General features: G+C 45.7%; 1 protein-coding gene across 1 annotated transcript in view; it reads right to left on the reverse strand.

Moving 5' to 3' along the window:
* Positions 1–20099, reverse strand: part of EFNB3 (ephrin B3) — a 60826-nt gene extending 40727 nt beyond the window's left edge. The window contains exon 1 of the mRNA XM_040415220.1: positions 19604–20099. Within this exon, the coding sequence (XP_040271154.1) occupies positions 19604–19722 (119 nt within the window). The 5' untranslated portion in view covers positions 19723–20099. The remainder of the gene's footprint in view (positions 1–19603) is intronic.
* Between the last annotated feature and the right edge of the window lie 296 nt (positions 20100–20395).

Below are 20395 nucleotides of genomic sequence, written 5' to 3' on the forward strand. Positions count from 1 at the left end.
ACAGTACCACCGGCAGTATAGCAGTGTTCATAAAGTAGTTTCATATTACAATGTAGCAGTGCTAATGCAGTAGTCTCAGCCATATAGCACTGCTCATACCGTAATGTAATCCACACAGTATATCAAAGCACATACATGTACTCCACTCTGTGATATACAGTATTCACAATCTGCACAGCAGTACCCATAGAGAAGGGCCAGCCACACAGCGAGATCAGCAATCAGCCTATTAATCACCCAGGGAATATAATCCTATTATATAATGTCTGCTGAGCTGTGTATCTAAACCTGTAATGTGATAGTCTCATGCAGCTGTATCTAATCCAATATAGAAACAACTACTGCAATACTGCTCCTATCATAAGAATATGACTGCTATAATCCTGTACATAGGAGCAGTATTATAGTAGTTATATTCTTGTACATAGGAGCAGTATTATAGTAGTTATATTCTTGTACATAGGAGGCAGTATTATAGTAGTTATATTCTTGTACATAGGAGCAGTATTATAGTAGTTATATTCTTGTACATAGGAGGCAGTATTATAGTAGTTATATTCTTGTACATAGGAGCAGTATTATAGTAGTTATATTCTTGTACATAGGAGTAGTATTATAGTAGTTATATTCTTGTACATAGGAGCAGTATTATAGTAGTTATATTCTTGTACATAGGAGGCAGTATTATAGTAGTTATATTCTTGTACATAGGAGGCAGTATTATAGTAGTTATATTCTTGTACATAGGAGGCAGTATTATAGTAGTTATATTCTTGTACATAGGAGGCAGTATTATAGTAGTTATATTCTTGTACATAGGAGGCAGTATTATAGTAGTTATATTCTTGTACATAGGAGCAGTATTATAGTAGTTATATTCTTGTACATAGGAGCAGTATTATAGTAGTTATATTCTTGTACATAGGAGCAGTATTATAGTAGTTATATTCTTGTACATAGGAGCAGTATTATAGTAGTTATATTCTTGTACATAGGAGCAGTATTATAGTAGTTATATTCTTGTACATAGGAGCAGTATTATAGTAGAGATATTCTTGTACATAGGAGGCAGTATTATAGGAGTTATATTCTTGTACATAGGAGCAGTATTATAGTAGTTATATTCTTGTACATAGGAGCAGTATGATAGTAGTTATATTCTTGTACATAGGAGCAGTATTATAGTAGTTATATTCTTGTACATAGGAGCAGTATTATAGTAGTTATATTCTTGTACATAGGAGCAGTATTATAGTAGTTATATTCTTGTACATAGGAGCAGTATTATAGTAGTTATATTCTTGTACATAGGAGCAGTATTATAGTAGAGATATTCTTGTACATAGGAGCAGTATTATAGTAGAGATATTCTTGTACATAGGAGCAGTATTATAGTAGTTATATTCTTGTACATAGGAGCAGTATTATAGTAGTTATATTCTTGTACATAGTAGTATTATAGTAGTTATATTCCTGTACATAGGAGCAGTATTATAGTAGTTATATTCTTGTACATAGGAGGCAGTATTATAGTAGTTATATTCTTGTACATAGGAGCAGTATTATAGTAGTTATATTCTTGTACATAGAAGCAGTATTATAGTAGTTATATTCTTGTACATAGGAGCAGTATTATAGTAGTTATATTCTTGTACATAGGAGGCAGTATTATAGTAGTTATATTCTTGTACATAGGAGCAGTATTATAGTAGTTATATTCTTGTACATAGGAGCAGTATTATAGCAGTTATATTCTTGTACATAGGAGCAGCATTATAGTAGTTATATTCTTGTACATAGGAGCAGTATTATAGTAGTTAAATTCCTGTACATAGGAGCAGTATTATAGTAGTTATATTCTTGTACATAGGAGCAGTATTATAGTAGTTATATTCTTGTACATAGGAGCAGCATTATAGTAGTTATATTCTTGTACATAGGAGCAGTATTATAGTAGTTAAATTCCTGTACATAGGAGCAGTATTATAGTAGTTATATTCTTGTACATAGGAGCAGTATTATAGTAGTTATATTCCTGTACATAGGCGCAGTATTATAGTAGTTATATTCTTGTACATAGGAGCAGTATTATAATAGTTATATTCTTGTACACAGGAGCAGTATTATAGTAGTTATATTCTTGTACAGAGGAGCAGTATTATAGTAGTTATATTCTTGTACATAGGAGCAGTATTATAGTAGTTATATTCTTGTACATAGGAGCAGTATTATAGTAGTTATATTCTTGTACATAGGAGCAGTATTATAATAGTTATATTCTTGTACACAGGAGCAGTATTATAGTAGTTATATTCTTGTACAGAGGAGCAGTATTATAGTAGTTATATTCTTGTACATAGGAGCAGTATTATAGTAGTTATATTCTTGTACATAGGAGCAGTATTATAGTAGTTATATTCTTGTACATAGGAGCAGTATTATAATAGTTATATTCTTGTACACAGGAGCAGTATTATAGTAGTTATATTCTTGTACAGAGGAGCAGTATTATAGTAGTTATATTCTTGTACATAGGAGCAGTATTATAGTAGTTATATTCTTGTACATAGGAGCAGTATTATAGTAGTTATATTCTTGTACATAGGAGCAGTATTATAGTAGTTATATTATTGTACATAGGAGCAGTATTATAGTAGTTATATTCTTGTACATAGGAGCAGTATTATAGTAGTTATATTCTTGTACATAGGGGCAGTATTATAGTAGTTATATTCTTGTACATAGGAGGCAGTATTATAGTAGGTATATTCTTGTACATAGGGGCAGTATTATAGTAGTTATATTCTTGTACATAGGAGCAGTATTATAGTAGTTATATTATTGTACATAGGAGGCAGTATTATAGTAGTTATATTCTTGTACATAGGAGCAGTATTATAGTAGTTATATTCTTGTACATAGGAGCAGTATTATAGTAGTTATATTCTTGTAAATAGGAGGCAGTATTATAGTAGTTATATTCTTGTACATAGGAGCAGTATTATAGTAGTTATATTCTTGTACATAGGAGCAGTATTATAGTAGTTATATTCTTGTATACAGAAGTATTATAGTTGTTATATTCTTATACATAGGAGACAGTATTATTGCAGTCATATTCTTGTACATAGTAGGCAGTATTACAATAGGTATATTTTTGTCCATAGGGGCACTATTAGAGAAATGATGATTTCTGATCAGGAGGCTTGCAACAAATGTACATCGCTAAAAGGCTAGACAGTTGGACACATCGGCTGTCACTTCAGTATAGGGACAATTAAGACTTCATGTGGGCGTCCTACAATGTTGACATGAAATGCGTGGGCTTGAGTCAATTATATGAGAATGGAGAACAAGCGTGGCATTCCCAAACCATGAGCTCAATCCAACCATGCATTAGTGGAATGTAATGGAACAGGGTATTAGGATTTGATCTCCACCATGACACATGTCTATTAGACCATATCACTGCTGACACACACCAGGACCCCTGTCCTTTATTATGTGCCATTGAATTCAGGCTTTTCCGTGGGCGAACGTACAATAAAATGCCCCCTGAGCATTTATCTGATCTTAATGAGAGGTGTGTCAACACTATAGGTAGCCAAACCACAAGCCACCACTAAAGGAACCCTTAGGGACCCTCAGGACTGGTGATAAAGCAGAAGTTAAAGCTCTCAGACACACAGGAGCCGGTGTCAAAGACAAGACTATTATAAAACATAGATAACCCCATACATTTCACACTTCACTGACTCTCCAGGGACCTGTCAGGGGGCTCAGGAGTTACAGGAATGCAGCCTTGTCTCAAGGTCTAAGCCAGCTTCCTAAACAAGTCTACCACACACAAGCAACGCAATCATGAGGACACCTTAAAAAGCTGTATACGGTTGCACCTTTGAAGAATGAGCTCAGACAACAATGTCTCAAGATGTCGAAGGACTATGTCACAATGTCAGGAAACTGACCTCTAAAGAAATTATCATGACCAACAGGAGTTACTGGAACTACCTGCTCTCTTTAAATGGCCATGTGAACCTCTGATGGAGAAGGCCAAAAGTTTAGGTGCACGATATGGAGATTAATGAGGCTTTCAAATCAAATGCCTCATATTGCAGTTCTTTGCAGCTCCGCTAACTCATTCATGTCTTCACATGAAAATTATGAGTCTTAAGGTGTCTTGGCCAATCATGTGAACTGAGAAATGTCTGGTAGAAATGGAATAGACAAAACGGCCTTCTCGAGATGTTTTACACAGTGATTTTCACTGCTCTATGATTGGAGATAAGCTATGAAGGAGCCTACTGGGGGACTGATGTGAGGAGTTGTAAAGAACTTTCCAGAGACCTGAATTGGCCATGTGGACAACATTTCGAAAGATCTTTTTGACATGTTTCAGTTTAAAAAAAACGTAATAAGTGAGATATAAAAAGGGCATCAGACAAAACTTTGTCCAACCTCAACTTCTTTACCTAACCTAAAATGTTTGGATTTACAGGACAATAAATTGAGTGGGAATATTGGAACCTTCTACCTCTGGTAATGCTTGCATTGAGTCCCACCAACGTAGAAGTCACTCATCGAAATCTCCTATTAGGACATCTTAAGACGAGGATGCACCATGACTCTCAGCACATTGTAGACCTCCCACTAATGTGACTTTTCTAAATGTCCATGCAACTAGAGAAGTAAAATAATAATATTGATAGGACTGGCTGGAAAAAGAATCTTAAAAAGTTGCCCTGGTTCTTACCTTCTTGGGGTCATTCTTTCTAGTTATCTATAGATTTGTGGCCTTGTCTTAATATTTGAGCATAATACCCCGTTCATCCTAACTTATTTGAAGATCCCAGTGGTTGTTTGGCTTTTAGGCCCAGCGTGACTCCAGAAATATCAAGTCACGAGGGTTACCCATGTGGGCAAAACATTCAGTCAACAAGACAAAGTGCAAATCTGGCACTGGAAGAATTTTTGTAAAGTGTAACGAGTATTAAAGCTGTAATTGGGCAGCGTGCTGTTTATAGAAGCATTTCTTGTCATTTTCTGAGGGACTCCGGGGTTTTTGGTGAATTATAGAATAATGTAATGCTGTGCTGATTGCCAGCCATTTCACCTCGCAAAGGGGGACATTTCTGAAATCTTTTGAGCTGGTAAATAGTGCGACATTTTTTTTTTCAAGGTTCATTGAAAGAGCTCCATGTCCTCAGAGTGTATAGTCTCCAAAGCATCTATCTATCTATCTATCTATCTATCTATCTGCTCTTTCTTCTCCTCTTGATGACATCACTGGATCTCAGGTGGTACGTGTCGGTCGTGACTTTGCGCCGTGTCCACCACAGACCCCAGTACAAGTTATTGGTATTTTTGTCATATACAGAAATATATTAATTAGTGTTTTCCACTGATTTTACAGAAACTCTGAGGAGAAAGTATTTTATCTGCTGATCTATGAGTATAGTCCTCGGTGTGTAGCCCAGATCTGTCAGAATGTGTATGTCACTGTCAGTGTACGTGTCCCCCCGAGCCTGCGTCATTATACTCATGTACCCAGTGTGCTCTGCTCACCCGAGATGCCAAACCCACTGGAAACTTACCCCAGATGCCTGTCTCGCCGGATACTTACCCCAGACACACAGCTAGCTGGATACTTTCCCCAGACACACAGCTAGCTGGATACTTACCCCAGACACACATGCTGACAGATACTTACCCCAGAGATATAGCCTGACTGATACTTACCCCAGACTCCCGGCCCGCTGGATACTTATCCCAGACACATATGCTGACAGATACTTACCCCAGAGACATAGCCTGACGGATACTTACCCCAGACTCCCGGCCTGCTGGATACTTACCCCAGACACACAGCCTGCTGGATACTTACCCCAGACTCCCGGCCCACTGGATACTTACCCCAGACACACAGCCTGCTGGATACTTACCCTAGACACACAGCCCGCTGGATACTTACCCCAAACACACAGCCCACTGGATACTTACCCCAGACACACAGCCTGCTGGATACTTACCCTAGACACACAGCCCGCTGGATACTTACCCCAAACACACAGCCCACTGGATACTTACCCCAGACACACAGCCCGCTGGATACTTACCCCAAACACACAGTCCGCTGGATATTTACCCCAGACACACAGCCCGCTAGATACTTACCCCAGACACACATTCCACTGGCAGGGCAGCACCGCCAATTAGGCGAGGTGAGGCGATCGTCTCAGACGGTGCGGCCCTGATGACACGTGGGGGGTGGCGGCGGGGCAAAGGGAGAGGAGCGCGGTGGAAGCGCTCATCTCCATAGTCATCTATATCGCCATCCTCAGGACAGCAATACAGATGGATGCTATGGGGCAGGGGAGAGGCGTCTCCCTTCCCCATTCCTCTAATAGGCTGCAGGCCTAGTGCTTGCAGCCTATCAGAGGCCAGTGCAGGCGTCGCGATGACGTCATTGTGCCGCTTGAGCCGTACAGCGCGGGACACAGGCCGGAGGAGGCCTGCATCGCTGCCAGTCTGATGGAGGTAAGTATGTGAGGTTTTTTTGCACAATACAGGAGAGGAGCACTATGGGGGCACTTGTTACTGGCACATGATTGGGGGGGCATCCATGGGGGGGGGGGACTTCTTACTGGCACATGGTTGGGGGCATCTATTGGGGGACGCTTCTTACTGGCACATGATTGGGGGGCATCTATGGGGGCACTTTTTACTGGCACATTATGGGGGCATCTATGGGGCACTTCTTACTGGCACATTATTGGGTGGCACTTCTTACTGGCACATTATTGGGGGGAACTATGGGGGCATCTACTGAGGCCACAAAGAAGGGGTATTTTATATGGGGGGCACTATGTGGGAGAGGAACACTATGGGGGCATCTACTGAGGCCACAAAGAAGGGGTATTTCATATGGGGGGCACTATGTGGGAGAGGAACACTATGGGGGCATCTACTGAGGCCACAAAGAAGGGGTATTTTATATGGGGGGCTCTGTATAGGGGAATTTTATACTGGGACACATTATGGTGGGTACTATGGGGAAGGGGGCAGAGGAGTACTATGGGGTCATCTACGGGGAGCACTAAGAAGGGGTATTTTATACTTGCAAATTTTAGGGGACACTGAGGGCATCTACTGGGGCACTACATAGGGGCATTTTATACTGGTACATTATGGGGGGCACTAGGAGGAAGGGGGAGAGGAGCACTCTGGGGGCACTATATAGGGGTATTTTATACTGGAACATTATGGGGCAATAGGGGAACATTAGCTCAACTGGGGGCATTAAAAGGGGGTATTTTTTGCACTGGCACACATTATAAGGAGAATTATTACTACTGGGGGCCTTATGGTGGGCTTTATTTTTACTGGGGATCTATGGGGAACATGATTACTAGTATGGGCACTAGGGGAGCATTATTACTTCTGGGGCACAGTGGGGAAATGTTGAGGGCAAGGTAGGAGCAATATTACTACCTTGTGTGCTCTAGCAGAAAAGTATTACTATTAGTGGGACTTTTGGGAGCACTATTACTGTGGGGGCACCTTGGCACAGTATCAGCTTACCACAGTTATTTTTAGGGGCGTTATGTTTACACTATTAGTGTCAGGGGCACTATTTGCTGGGCGCAGTTATTTTAGGACACTGTGTGCCAATAATTATTGAAGGGCACTATCTGCATGGTACTAGTATTATCAGGGGGTTAATCTGTTTCTGCAGTATAATTGTCACGCTTCGGTGTGGGAGGAAAACACCACACCGAGCATAGGGCCTCTTTCACACGGGCGTTGCGGGAAAATGTGCGGGTGCGTTGCGGGAACACCCGCGATTTTTCCGCGCGATTGCAAAACATTGTAATGCGTTTTGCACTCGCGTGAGAAAAATCGCGCATGTTTGGTACCTAAACCCGAACTTCTTCACAGAAGTTCGGGCTTGGGATCAGGGTTGTGTAGATTGTATTATTTTCCCTTATAACATGGTTATAAGGGAAAATAATAGCATTCTGAATACAGAATGCAAAGTAAAATAGCGCTGGAGGGGTTAAAAAAAATTAAAATTAAAATTTAACTCACCTTAGTCCACTTGATCGCGCTGCCGGCTTCTTGTCTGTCTCCTTCTTTGCTGAACAGGACCTGTGGTGACATCACTCCGGTCATCACATGATCCATCACCATGGTAAAAGATCATGTGATGGACCATGTGATGACCGGAGTGACGTCACCACAGGTCCTGTTCCTGCAATGAATGCTCACCACAGGTCCTGTTCAGCAAAGAAGGAGACAGACAAGAAGCCGGCAGTGCGATCAAGTGGACTAAGGTGAGTTAATTTTTTTTTAGTTTTTTTTAACCCCTCCAGCACTATTTCACTATGCATTCTGTATTCAGAATGCTATTATTTTCCCTTATAACCATGTTATAAGGGAAAATAATAATCTCCATCCCGATCGTCTCCTAGCAACCGTGCGTGAAAATCGCACTGCATCCGCTCTTGCTTGCGATTTTCACGCAACTCCATTCACTTCTATGGGGCCTGCGTTGTGTGAAAAACGCAGAATATAGAGCATGCTGCGATTTTCACGCAACGCACAAGTGATGCGTGAAAATCAGCGCTCATCTGAACAGCCCCATAGAAATGAATGGGTCGGGATTCAGTGCGGGTGCAATGCGTTCAACTCACGCATCGCATCCGCGCGGAATACTCGCCCGTGTGAAAGGGGCCTTAGAGGGAAGGGGGGAACAGGGAATCAGGCCTGAGCACTAGGGAAGGAAAATAGACACCTCCTAGTGAGAACCCTAACCAAAATCCTGACTGACTACCAGTATGAACAGACCCCAGAGGTAGGTGAGTTCATACGCAGGAATATCTAGAGTCCTATCAAGCCCTATAGGACCCTGGTACTAATGGCAGGGACGAGACTACCTGTTCCTCCAAAAGGAAGAACGAAGAGGAGTCTCCTTCAGGCTTAATTCAAACAATAGGGAAATGCAAAATTCAAAAATGAAAATGCACAGAATATCGGTATAAGTTAGGCTACTTTAACACTGGCGTTTCTGGGTCCGCTTGTGAGATCCGTTCAGGGCTCTCACAAGGGGCCCAAAATGGATCAGTTCAGCCCCAATGCATTCTGAATGGATAAGGATCCGTTCACAATGCATCAGTTTGGCTCCGTTGCGCCTCCATTCCGCTCTGGAGGCAGCTTGCAGCAGTTTGATGTCCGCCTGACGATGCGGAGCCAAACGGATCCGTCCTCACTTACAATGTAAGTCAATGGGGACGGATCCGTTTTCACTGACACAGTATGGTGCAATTGAAAACGGATCCGTCCCCCATTGACTTTCAATGTAAGTCAGGACGGATCCGTTTTGACTTAAGACATTTTTTTGAAAGAATAATGCAAACGGATCCGTTCTGAACGGATACAAGCATTTGCATTATCGGTGCGGATCCGTCTGTGCAGATACAAGACGGATCCGCACCGAGCGCAGGTGTGAAAGTAGCCTTATCGGCTATCGGCCTGAAAGTTCCCAGGTTATCGGTATCGGCTCTAAAAAATCTATTTCGGTCGATCCCTAGTGGGGGCCCGTAGATCTCTCTCTCAGGCGTCTATCCATGCGTATAGCCAGAGACATACAAGCCTCCAGAGACACTGGGGTTTCATGAAAGGCCAAGGCGTCCTTCAGCCACTCTGATAACCCTTGACAAAACTGGCTACGGAGGGCAGGATCGTTCCCACTCCATATCCGTAGCCCACCTCCTAAACTCAGAGCAATAAATCTCAGTGGGACCATCTCCCTGACGAAGCTTGGTTTCGGCTAGAGAGGTCTGGACCGGGTGATCATAGATGAGACCCAAAGCTTCGAAAAATTCATCTACTGACCAGAGAGACTGCGATCCGGTCGGCCGGGAAAAAAACCCATGACTGCACATCCCCCTTAAGCAACGAAATAACCACACGACTCGCTGTTTCATATCCCCAGATGAGTGTGGACGTAGCCTAAAATACAGTTTGCACGCCTCCCTAAACAAAATGAAATTATCACTTCCCCCAGAGAATCTGTCCTGGAGAGCAACTTTAGGTTCAAGACAGACCTGGTAACCACCACCACCACTAGGACCAGCAGCCTGTGGTCTCTGGATCTGTGAGACGGTCGTGCGGAGGTCCGCTACCTCCAAAGATAGCCCTCAAAGCTGACCTGCCAGTGACGCAATAGGATCCATGGCTGCACAGAACAAAAAAAAGACGGTTTTGGCGGTTTATAATGTTACGCTTCGGTGTGGGAGGGAAACACCACACCGAACATAAGAGGGAAGGGGGGAACAGGGAATCAGGCCTGAGCACTAGGGAAGGAAGATGGACACCTCCGAGTAAAACCCTAACCAAAATCCTGACTGACTACCAGTATGAACAGACCCCAGAGGTAGGTGAGTTCATACGCAGGAATATCTAGAGTCCTATCAAGCCCTATAGGACCCTGGTACTAATGGCAGGGATGAGACTACCTGTTCCTCCAAAAGGAAGGAGTCTCCTTCAGGCTTAATACAGACAATAGGGAAATGCAACACACAGAACCCAAACAAAATACAAAAGGGAAAGGAAAGACTTAACTTCAAAGTAGGGCTGTTTCGTGTATTGAATTTTTGATACCCAATCGATACTTTTATCGATACGATACTGGGATTTGCCTTTTATCGATACTAGGCTGTGCTACTGCGCAGCCTAGTATCAGAGAATATGGATCGCGCTGCTCTCAGTGTGCGCCATGTTCCCTCAGCAGCACAGGGAGAAGGAAGCAGTCTCTCCCTCCCGATGTGCCACTGCCACCAGTGGGAACGAAGAGGAGGTGAGGGCGCACTGCGTCACCAATGATAGTTAACGTTTAATACATTACAAATACAGACGGCAGAAACACATTGCGATCCGCAGCAATTAACCGCACCTGAGTGGTTAACTGCCGCTGATCGCAGCTTCCTGTCAGAGGTTGGGTGTCGGCAATGTGTTTCTGCCGCCGGCTGTATTTGTATTAAACGTTAACTATCATTGGTGGCACAGTGCGCCCCCCCCCCCCCCCAGTATTAAAATCATTGGTGGCACAGTGCGCCCTTCCCCCCTCCCCAGTATTAAAATCATTGGTGGCGCAGTGAGCCCTCCCCCTCCCCTGTATCAAAATCATTGGTGGCGCAGTGCGCCCTCCCCCCTCCCCTGTATCAAAATCATTGGTGGCACAGTGCGCCCCCACCCCCCAGTAATAAAATCATTGGTGGCAGTGGCCACAGGGTCCCCTCCCCTCCTCGGTGGCAGTGGCAGCTTCTAATCGGAGCCCCAGCAGTGTTAGGGTACTTTCACACTAGTGGCAGGACGGATCCGACAGGCTGTTCACCCTGTCGAATCCGTCCTGCTGCTATTTGACTATAATGGGCACAGGGGGCGGAGCTCCGGCGCAGCACGGCAGTGTGCGGTGAGATCCCGCCAGACTAAAAAGTCGGACATGCAGTACTTTTAGTCTGGCGGCCTCTCGCCGTGCACTGCCGTACTGCGCCAGAGCTCCGCCCCCTGTCCCCATTATAGTCAATGGGGACGGAGCGGCAGTCCGGCGGCACGGCGAAATAGTGTCAGGACTGATCCGACAAGGTGAACAGCCTGTCGGATCCGTCCTGCCGCTAGTGTTAAAGTAGCCTAATCCTGGTACTCCGATCGGTTACCATGGCAGCCAGGACGCTACTGAAGTCCTGGCTGCCATGGAAATCTGCCTGCTGCTGTGTGTACTATGCCCAGGGCAGCAGGGACAGTGTAAGATCCTATTCACCCTAATAGAGATCTATCAGGGTGAATAGGACAAGGGATTAAAAGATCCCAGGTTCTAGCCCCTAAGGGGGGAAGTAGTTATTGAATAAAAAGTAAAAAAAAAACACACCAAAATATTAAGTATAAATCACCCCCTTTCCCAATTTTACATATAAAATATATAAACAATAAATAAATAAAAATATTACATATCGCCACCTCTGAAAAGTCCAAACTATTAAAATATTTTAAAAATCTCCTATGTGGTGAACGCCGTAAAAGAAAAAAGAAAAACCGCGCCATTCGCCTTTTTTTTTGTCACCTTGTCCCCCCAAAAAATAGGATAGGACTGTTTGATTATGGGCTGGACGTTCCATAAAATGCGGAATTCACGCAGCTTTTTTTTGCGTTTTATTTTATTTGCATGGTATCGAATGGTATCGAGTATCGCAATACTTTTTTATGGTATCGAAACCGAATCAAAATTTTGGTATCGAAACAACCTACTTCAAAGGGGCTGTGGCAGCACCAGGAACTCCGCCGAGATCCACACACCAGCTATCCACAACTGAAATTGACGCTATAAACCGCACAGCATAGTGGGAGAAGCAACCATAAATAAGGAAGGTTAAATGACCACAATAGCAACCCCTGAGGCAAGGGGTGCGGCCATTACCAGAAACAACACAGACGCCTATTGATCCACAGGGAAAACCTGTCAGATCAAACCACGTGCTGCCAGTCTCACAGATCTCCTGTCGCGGGAATGTCCATGACAATAATATTGGGGAGCACAGCGGCACAGTATTGGGGGTGGTAGGATGATTTGTCCAGAAGATGGGAGGATGATGGAAAAGTAGTAAACTAAGATTTTTTTGTCAAACTGCAGAGACGAGAAATGGCTGAAAAATGGTGTCTGGTCTGAAGGTCTGAAAGGAGAAGATCAGGAAAGAGGTCACATCAAATGAGACATCACTGGATGTAAGAGGTATGTGCGCTGTATTACCCTGTATGTTCTGTAGTGATATACGTAATGTTAGGAGGAAAGGGGTTAGGTTGAAAATTTTTCAATTTTCGCCTCAGGCAGCAGAAAGGCTAGGTGCATCCCTGCCCGCTGGATACTTATCCCAGACACACAGCCCGCTGGATACTTATCCCAGAAACACAGCCCGCTGGATACTTATCCCAGAAACACAACCCGCTGGATACTTATCCCAGAAACACAGCCCGCTGGATACTTATCCCAGAAACACAGCCCGCTGGATACTTATCCCAGAAACACAGCCCGCTGGATACTTATCCCAGACACACAGCCCGCTGGATACTTATCCCAGAAACCCAGCCCGCTGGATACTTATCCCAGAAACACAGCCCGCTGAATACTTATCCCAGAAACACAGCCCGCTGAATACTTATCCCAGACACACAGCCCGCTGGATACTTACCCCAGAAACACAGCCCGCTGGATACTTATCCCAGAAACACAGCCCGCTGAATACTTATCCCAGAAACACAGCCCGCTGGATACTTACCCCAGACACACAGCCCGCTGGATACTTACCCCAGAAACACAGCCCGCTGGATACTTATCCCAAAAACACAGCCCGCTGAATACTTATCCCAGAAACACAGCCCGCTGGATACTTACCCCAGAAACACAGCCCGCTGGATACTTATCCCAGAAACACAGCCCGCTGGATACTTACCCCAGAAACACAGCCCGCTGGATACTTATCCCAGAAACACAGCCCGCTGGATACTTACCCCAGAAACACAGCCCGCTGGATACTTATCCCAGAAACACAGCCCGCTGGATACTTATCCCAGAAACCCAGCCCGCTGGATACTTATCCCAGAAACCCAGCCCGCTGGATACTTATCCCAGAAACACAGCCCGCTGAATACTTATCCCAGAAACACAGCCCGCTGAATACTTATCCCAGACACACAGCCCGCTGGATACTTACCCCAGAAACACAGCCCGCTGGATACTTATCCCAGAAACACAGCCCGCTGAATACTTATCCCAGAAACACAGCCCGCTGGATACTTACCCCAGACACACAGCCTGCTGGATACTTACCCCAGAAACACAGCCCGCTGGATACTTACCCCAGACACACAGCCTGCTGGATACTTATCCCAGAAATACAGCCCGCTGGATACTTATCCCAGAAACACAACCCGCTGGATACTTACCCCAGAAACACAGCCCGCTGGATACTTATCCCAGAAACACAGCCCGCTAGATACTTATCCCAGAAATACAGCCCGCTGGATACTTATCCCAGAAACACAGCCCGCTAGATACTTATCCCAGAAACACAACCCGCTGGATACTTACCCCAGAAACACAGCCCGCTGGATAATTACCCCAGAAACACAGCCCGCTGGATACTTATCCCAGAAACACAGCCCGCTGGATACCTATCACAGAAACACAGCCTGACGGATACTTACCCCAGACACATAGCCTGCTGGATACTTACCCCAGACACATAGCCCGCTGGATACTTATCCCAGACACACAGCCCGCTGGATACTTACCCCAGACACATAGCCCGCTGGATACTTATCCCAGAAACACAGCCCGCTGGATACTTATCCCAGAAACACAGCCCGCTGGATACTTATCCCAGAAACACAGCCCGCTGGATACTTACCCCAGACACACAGCCTGCTGGATACTTATCCCAGAAATACAGCCCGCTGGATACTTATCCCAGAAACACAACCCGCTGGATACTTACCCCAGAAACACAGCCCGCTGGATACTTATCCCAGAAACACAGCCCGCTGGATAATTACCCCAGAAACACAGCCCGCTGGATACTTATCCCAGAAACACAGCCCGCTGGATACTTACCCCAGACACATAGCCTGCTGGATACTTACCCCAGACACATAGCCCGCTGGATACTTATCCCAGACACACAGCCCGCTGGATACTTACCCCAGACACATAGCCCGCTGGATACTTATCCCAGACACACAGCCCGCTGGATACTTACCCCAGACACATAGCCTGCTGGATACTTACCCCAGAAACACAGCCCGCTGGATACTTATCCCAGAAACACAGCCCGCTGGATACTTATCCCAGACACACAGCTCGCTGGATACTTATCCCAGACACACAGCCCGCTGAATACTTATCACAGACACACAGCCCGCTGGATACTTATCCCAGAAACACAGCCCGCTGGATACTTATCCCAGACACACAGCTCGCTGGATACTTATCCCAGACACACAGCCCGCTGGATACTTACCCCAGAAACACAGCCCGCTGGATACTTACCTCAGACACACAGCCCGCTGGATACTTATCCCAGAAATACAGCCCGCTGGATACTTATCCCAGACACACAGCCCGCTGGATACTTTTCCCCAGACACACAGCCCGCTGGATACTTATCCCAGACACACAGCCCGCTGGATACTTATCCCAGAAACACACCCCTCTGGATACTTATCCCAGAAACACAGCCCGCTGGATACTTATCCCAGAAACACAGCCCGCTGGATACTTATCCCAGAAACACAGCCCGCTGGATACTTATCCCAGACACACAGCCCGCTGGATACTTACCCCAGACACATAGCCTGCTGGATACTTACCCCAGACACACAGCCCGCTGGATACTTATCCCAGAAACACAGCCCGCTGGATACTTATCCCAGACACACAGCCCGCTGGATACTTATCCCAGAAACACAGCCCGCTGGATACTTATCCCAGACACACAGCTCGCTGGATACTTACCCCAGAAACACAGCCCGCTGGATACTTACCTCAGACACATAGCCCGCTGGATACTTATCCCAGAAACACAGGCCGCTGGATACTTACCTCAGACACATAGCCCGCTGGATACTTATCCCAGAAACACAGCCCGCTGGATACTTACCTCAGACACATAGCCTGCTAGATACTTACCCTAGACACATAGCCTGCTGGACACTTACCCCAGACACATAGCCTGCTTGTTACTTACCTCTGCGGCCAAATTTACAGGGCAAAAATGGGGCGTGGCTTAACATTCTGTGTTTTTTTTACATCAATGGTTTGATCATATTTTGACTTTTGCTCTACTTTTTTTTTGAACAAAACTAAATTGTTTTTCTGTCATTTTTTTTTTAAATGCCGCCTTGGCCTCATGTGTGACCAGGTGTAATGAATGAGCTCTTATGGAGAAGCAAATAACCACAAAGCCAGAAAAAATCCATCCCCTCCGCCTATTCCACGGCTGCCCCTGAACCGTGCGGCCCTAAGCAGGAGCCCATTTTGCTCTGGCTTGTCATACTGGTTCGTTCAGTAAAACTTATAGAAGATGATGGTTTCTGGTGACAGTGAGAGAAAAGGTCTGTTCTGATGGAAACTTTCTCCATCTGTTAGAAATCTATCAGATCCTCCTCTCCAGTGATAGTCGTTATCACTGCGGTGTGTACCGGGTGTCGCTAGTGAAGCACGGTGCGCGTTTTACGCCAAAGATCCAGTATGGATCCCCAAATCTTCAGCCTGTGCACTCTATGCTTCAAGATCACCTTCCCATAGTCTCTAACCCTGTGCCTGCTCAGTTCCTTGTCTGTCTACTCTATTCCTTCCGTTCCCCTGCCTGTCTACTCTATTGCAAAGAACTCTATTCTCCCAGTTCTCCGGCCTGTCCCCTCTATTCTTGTCTAGTCTTTTACTTCAGTTCCCCTGCCTGTCCACTCTATTCCTGCGCACTCTATTCCCCCAGTTCCCCTGCCTGTCCACTCTAACCCTGTGCACTCTATTCCCCCAGTTCCCCTGCCTGTCCACTCTAACCCTGTGCACTCTATTCCCCCAGTTCCCCTGCCTGTCCACTCTAACCCTGTGCACTCTATTCCCCCAGTTCTCCTGCCTGTCCACTCTAACCCTGTGCACTCTATTCCCCCAGTTCTCCTGCCTGTCTACACTAACCCTGTGCACTCCATTTAGTTCCCCTTGCCTGTCCACTCTATTCTGAAGCAGTCTATTATCACAGCTCCCCTGCCTGTCCACTCTAACCCTGAGCACTCTATTCCTTCAGTTCCCCTGGCTGCCTACTGTAACCCTATGTACTCTATACCTTCAGTTTGACTGCCTGTCCTCTTTGACCCTGAGCACTCTATTCCCCCAGTTCCCCTTCCTGTCTATTCTAACCATATGGAACCTATTCCCTCAGTTCCTCTGACTCTCCAGTCTTACCCTGTGCACTCTAGTACCTCAGTTTCCTATATGAGCACTGTATTCCCTCAGTCCCCTTGTCTGTGAATGCTAACCCTGTGTACTCTATTCCATCAGTCCCCCGCCTGTCTACACTAACCCTGTGCACTCTTTCCTGTCTGAGCACTCTATTCCTTCAGTTCCCCTGACTGCTTACTCTAACCCTATGCACTCTATACCTGCAGTTTGACTGCCTGTCCTCGCTAACCCTGTACACTCTATTCCCCCAGTTCTCCTGCCTGTCTAGACTAACCCTGTGCACTCTGTTTCCTGTCTGAGCACTCTATTCATTCAGTTCCCCTGACTGTCTACACTAACCCTGTGCACTCTGTTTCCTGTCTGATCACTCTATTCCCCCAGTTCTCCTGCCTGTCTACACTAACCCTGTGCACTCTGTTTCCTGTCTGAGCACTCTATTCATTCAGTTCCCCTGCCTATGTACTGTAACCATATGCACCCTATTCCCTCAGTTCCTATGGCTGTCCAGTCTTACCCTGCACACTCTATTTCCCCAGTTTCCTATCTGAGCACTCTATTTCCCTCAGTCCCCTTGTCTGTGAATGCTAACCCTGAGCACTCTATTTCCCTCAGTCCCCTTGTCTGTGAATGCTAACCCTGAGCACTCTAACCCTGAGCACTCTAACCCTGAGCACTCTAACCCTGAGCACCCTATTTCCCTCAGTTCCCTTGCCTGTGAATGCTAACCCGGAGCACTCTATTCCCCTCAGTTCTCTTTCCCTGTATGCTCTTTTTCAGTCCCCAGCTCTCGTACCAGTGAATCTTCAGATCTTCTACCTGTCCTCTCTCCTCGCCCCGTCCCCCTCTCGAACAACCCCCTCCCTTTCCATTTGGAGCCTCATTTACTATATTATTCCATTTGGCTGTGAGATAATTGCTGCTCGGTGTCTGTGTGTCAGCCGTCAGACTGTACGACGTCTGCTGTCACTTTCCATGTATATCACTGTAGGTGGCAGGGTCGTTTGCCCCATACTCTCTTGGAAGCCTTCCAGTCTGTGGTCTGCGGCCATTGTCTCCTGGTCCATGTCTCTTCCATCACATGTCCTACCTTGACAAGTAGGGCCCCTACAGACTGTATCTACAGGGGCCCCTATGGAGCAGATACATGTCTGATACCTATAGTATCATCATGTGATGGCCTCCCCTCTTACTCCCAGTTAGCCCAGTTAATGCCCACCTCGCCCCTCCAACCCTGGCTCATACGTTCATCTAAACACAGATGTTTCCAATACCATAAGTATAACATGTAGTACCTCCATCTTACATCTTGAGTGCACTTTCTATAAACACCACCATCTGCGAGGAAAAGCAACCGAGCCAGGAGTACATCCTCAACCCCACACCGACTGATTGCAAGCTCTTTGTTCCACTCCACCTTAGCCGGGCTCTGCATCGGTCTGGTATGGACAGAGGATGTTCTTCCTACCAAAGCACAGGATGAAAAGCCTGTAGAGCCCGCAGGTTGGTAACTATTGGATTAGCCCTGGGGTCTTACGCTTGTATTCCCAGTGAGTCATCCTGCGCTTGTCGAGGCTAAATCCTATGTATTAGAAAAAAACAAAAAACATAAAACACAACACAAAAAGGTAAAGCCGAAAATGCTTCATGAGCTCTAGAAATAGGGCATGGGGGGTAAACACAGGCAGGTTGGCGGGGCAAAATTGTAAACCATGGCACACAGGTGGTTATCAGATCCCCCAGTAATAGCCCTAGAGTTACAACCGTAGGTTCATAGAAAAAACATCAAAAAATGTAAGCATAACCAATAACCACATAAACCAATGCCCCTTATAAAGCCTAGAGGGCCGCGCTGAACCCGAAAACTGCTCCTGAAGGCCAAAGGCGCCTCAAACCAAAGACGGGAACATGTTACAATGATATGTACCTATCAATATTTATCTTTTTACTGGAGAAAATTGGGCAAAAAAAATTACAAAAATTTGTCGAATGTATGAGACAGCATCTTCCCCCTTCCCCCCCTTCGTCCATAGAAACTTGGGTGCGTCTTATCGCCTAGCGCTTCTTCCATGCAGGTTTAGTGCACGCGCACATAAATATTAATATAGCATTACCATCGACAAACACGGTATCGCCTCAACATGGAATGAATATTAATATTACTCTCAATATCGATGATCAGGCGACCCGAAACCCAAAAATAAAATAAAATTTGACGCGCAATTCTAACAATTTGACAAAAATGTGCACAACTTTTTTTTTTTTGTTTTTGTTTACGGTGACGGCAAAATGAAAATACGTTTAAAAAGAAAAATAAATAAAGAGGGGGTAATATTCGATAGAGAATATTTTCAAAAAATATTCACCCCCCCCCCTTCCCAGGGTGACTGTTGAGGTGTCATCAAGAGTGTGCAAGATCCCAAGCGATTGATACAATGTATCCAAAATATGAACATTTGAATTTCAAACACCCCAGTAACTGACACCTGGAACTTTTTGAAACCCCCCCCCCCCCCCAAAAAAAAACATTGCGATTTAAGTGACAGAACTTCAGGTTGTATAGCAGTTAAGAGACCCCCCCGAAATCTCACTAACCTTTTGTTGGAGCTATTCCAGTAGATGGGATCCAGGCTCAGGGCTGAAATAATCCAAAAATTCCAGAGGGTGATCAGCATCCTTATGTACAAAGCTGAGAGGAACTCTCGTAAAAACATGGTTGAGGAGAGGGAGTGGGGGTGCTCTTTGTTCACCCTGAAATCCTGGGATTTTGGTTAAAAAGCAAGCGGTGGTGGCGGTGGGGATGGAGGCAGCAGGAGAAGGGTCCGGCTTCTTTGTTGGGGATGCTGGGGGGGGGGGGGGGGAAGAGGCTTTTAAGGATATGGGATAAAGTTTAGGATAGAAAGTTTTGCCATACTGGCAGGAGGGTGGCGGAGTAGGGTTTAGGGTGTTTGGCCCGTTTTGAAGGGATGAGGGTCATTTTGAGCAGTGCTGGTGGGGGAGGGGAGAAGGCATGGATGATGGGAGAGAGGGGTTTTGTCTCGGGCTCCCTGTATCCCCCCTCTGCCTGTGTGTGTGGATGAGCGAGCGAGTCCTAGGGTCTTTCTGCTAGGAAGGAGCAGGCTGCTGGAATAAATCCCTTGCACAGAAGAATGGGAAGGTGGAGAGAAGGGGAGGAGAGCGAGATGAATGCGAGGAGGAGGAGGAGGAGGAGGAGGAGGAGGAGGGGGGGAATGGTGGAGGGCAGCGGAGGGAGGAGGAGGGATGGAAGCACTCTCATTGCTAGGCTTTAGTGTGCATCCAGACACAATGTACACGCAGAGCCCGCAGCGCAGGTGAGGAACCGCCGACTCTCTCTCCACCAAGGGGGTAAACGCCCAATCACTCGCC

Source organism: Bufo bufo, chromosome 1 (genome assembly GCF_905171765.1).
Source record: "Bufo bufo chromosome 1, aBufBuf1.1, whole genome shotgun sequence".
NCBI classification, from domain to species: Eukaryota; Metazoa; Chordata; class Amphibia; order Anura; family Bufonidae; genus Bufo; species Bufo bufo.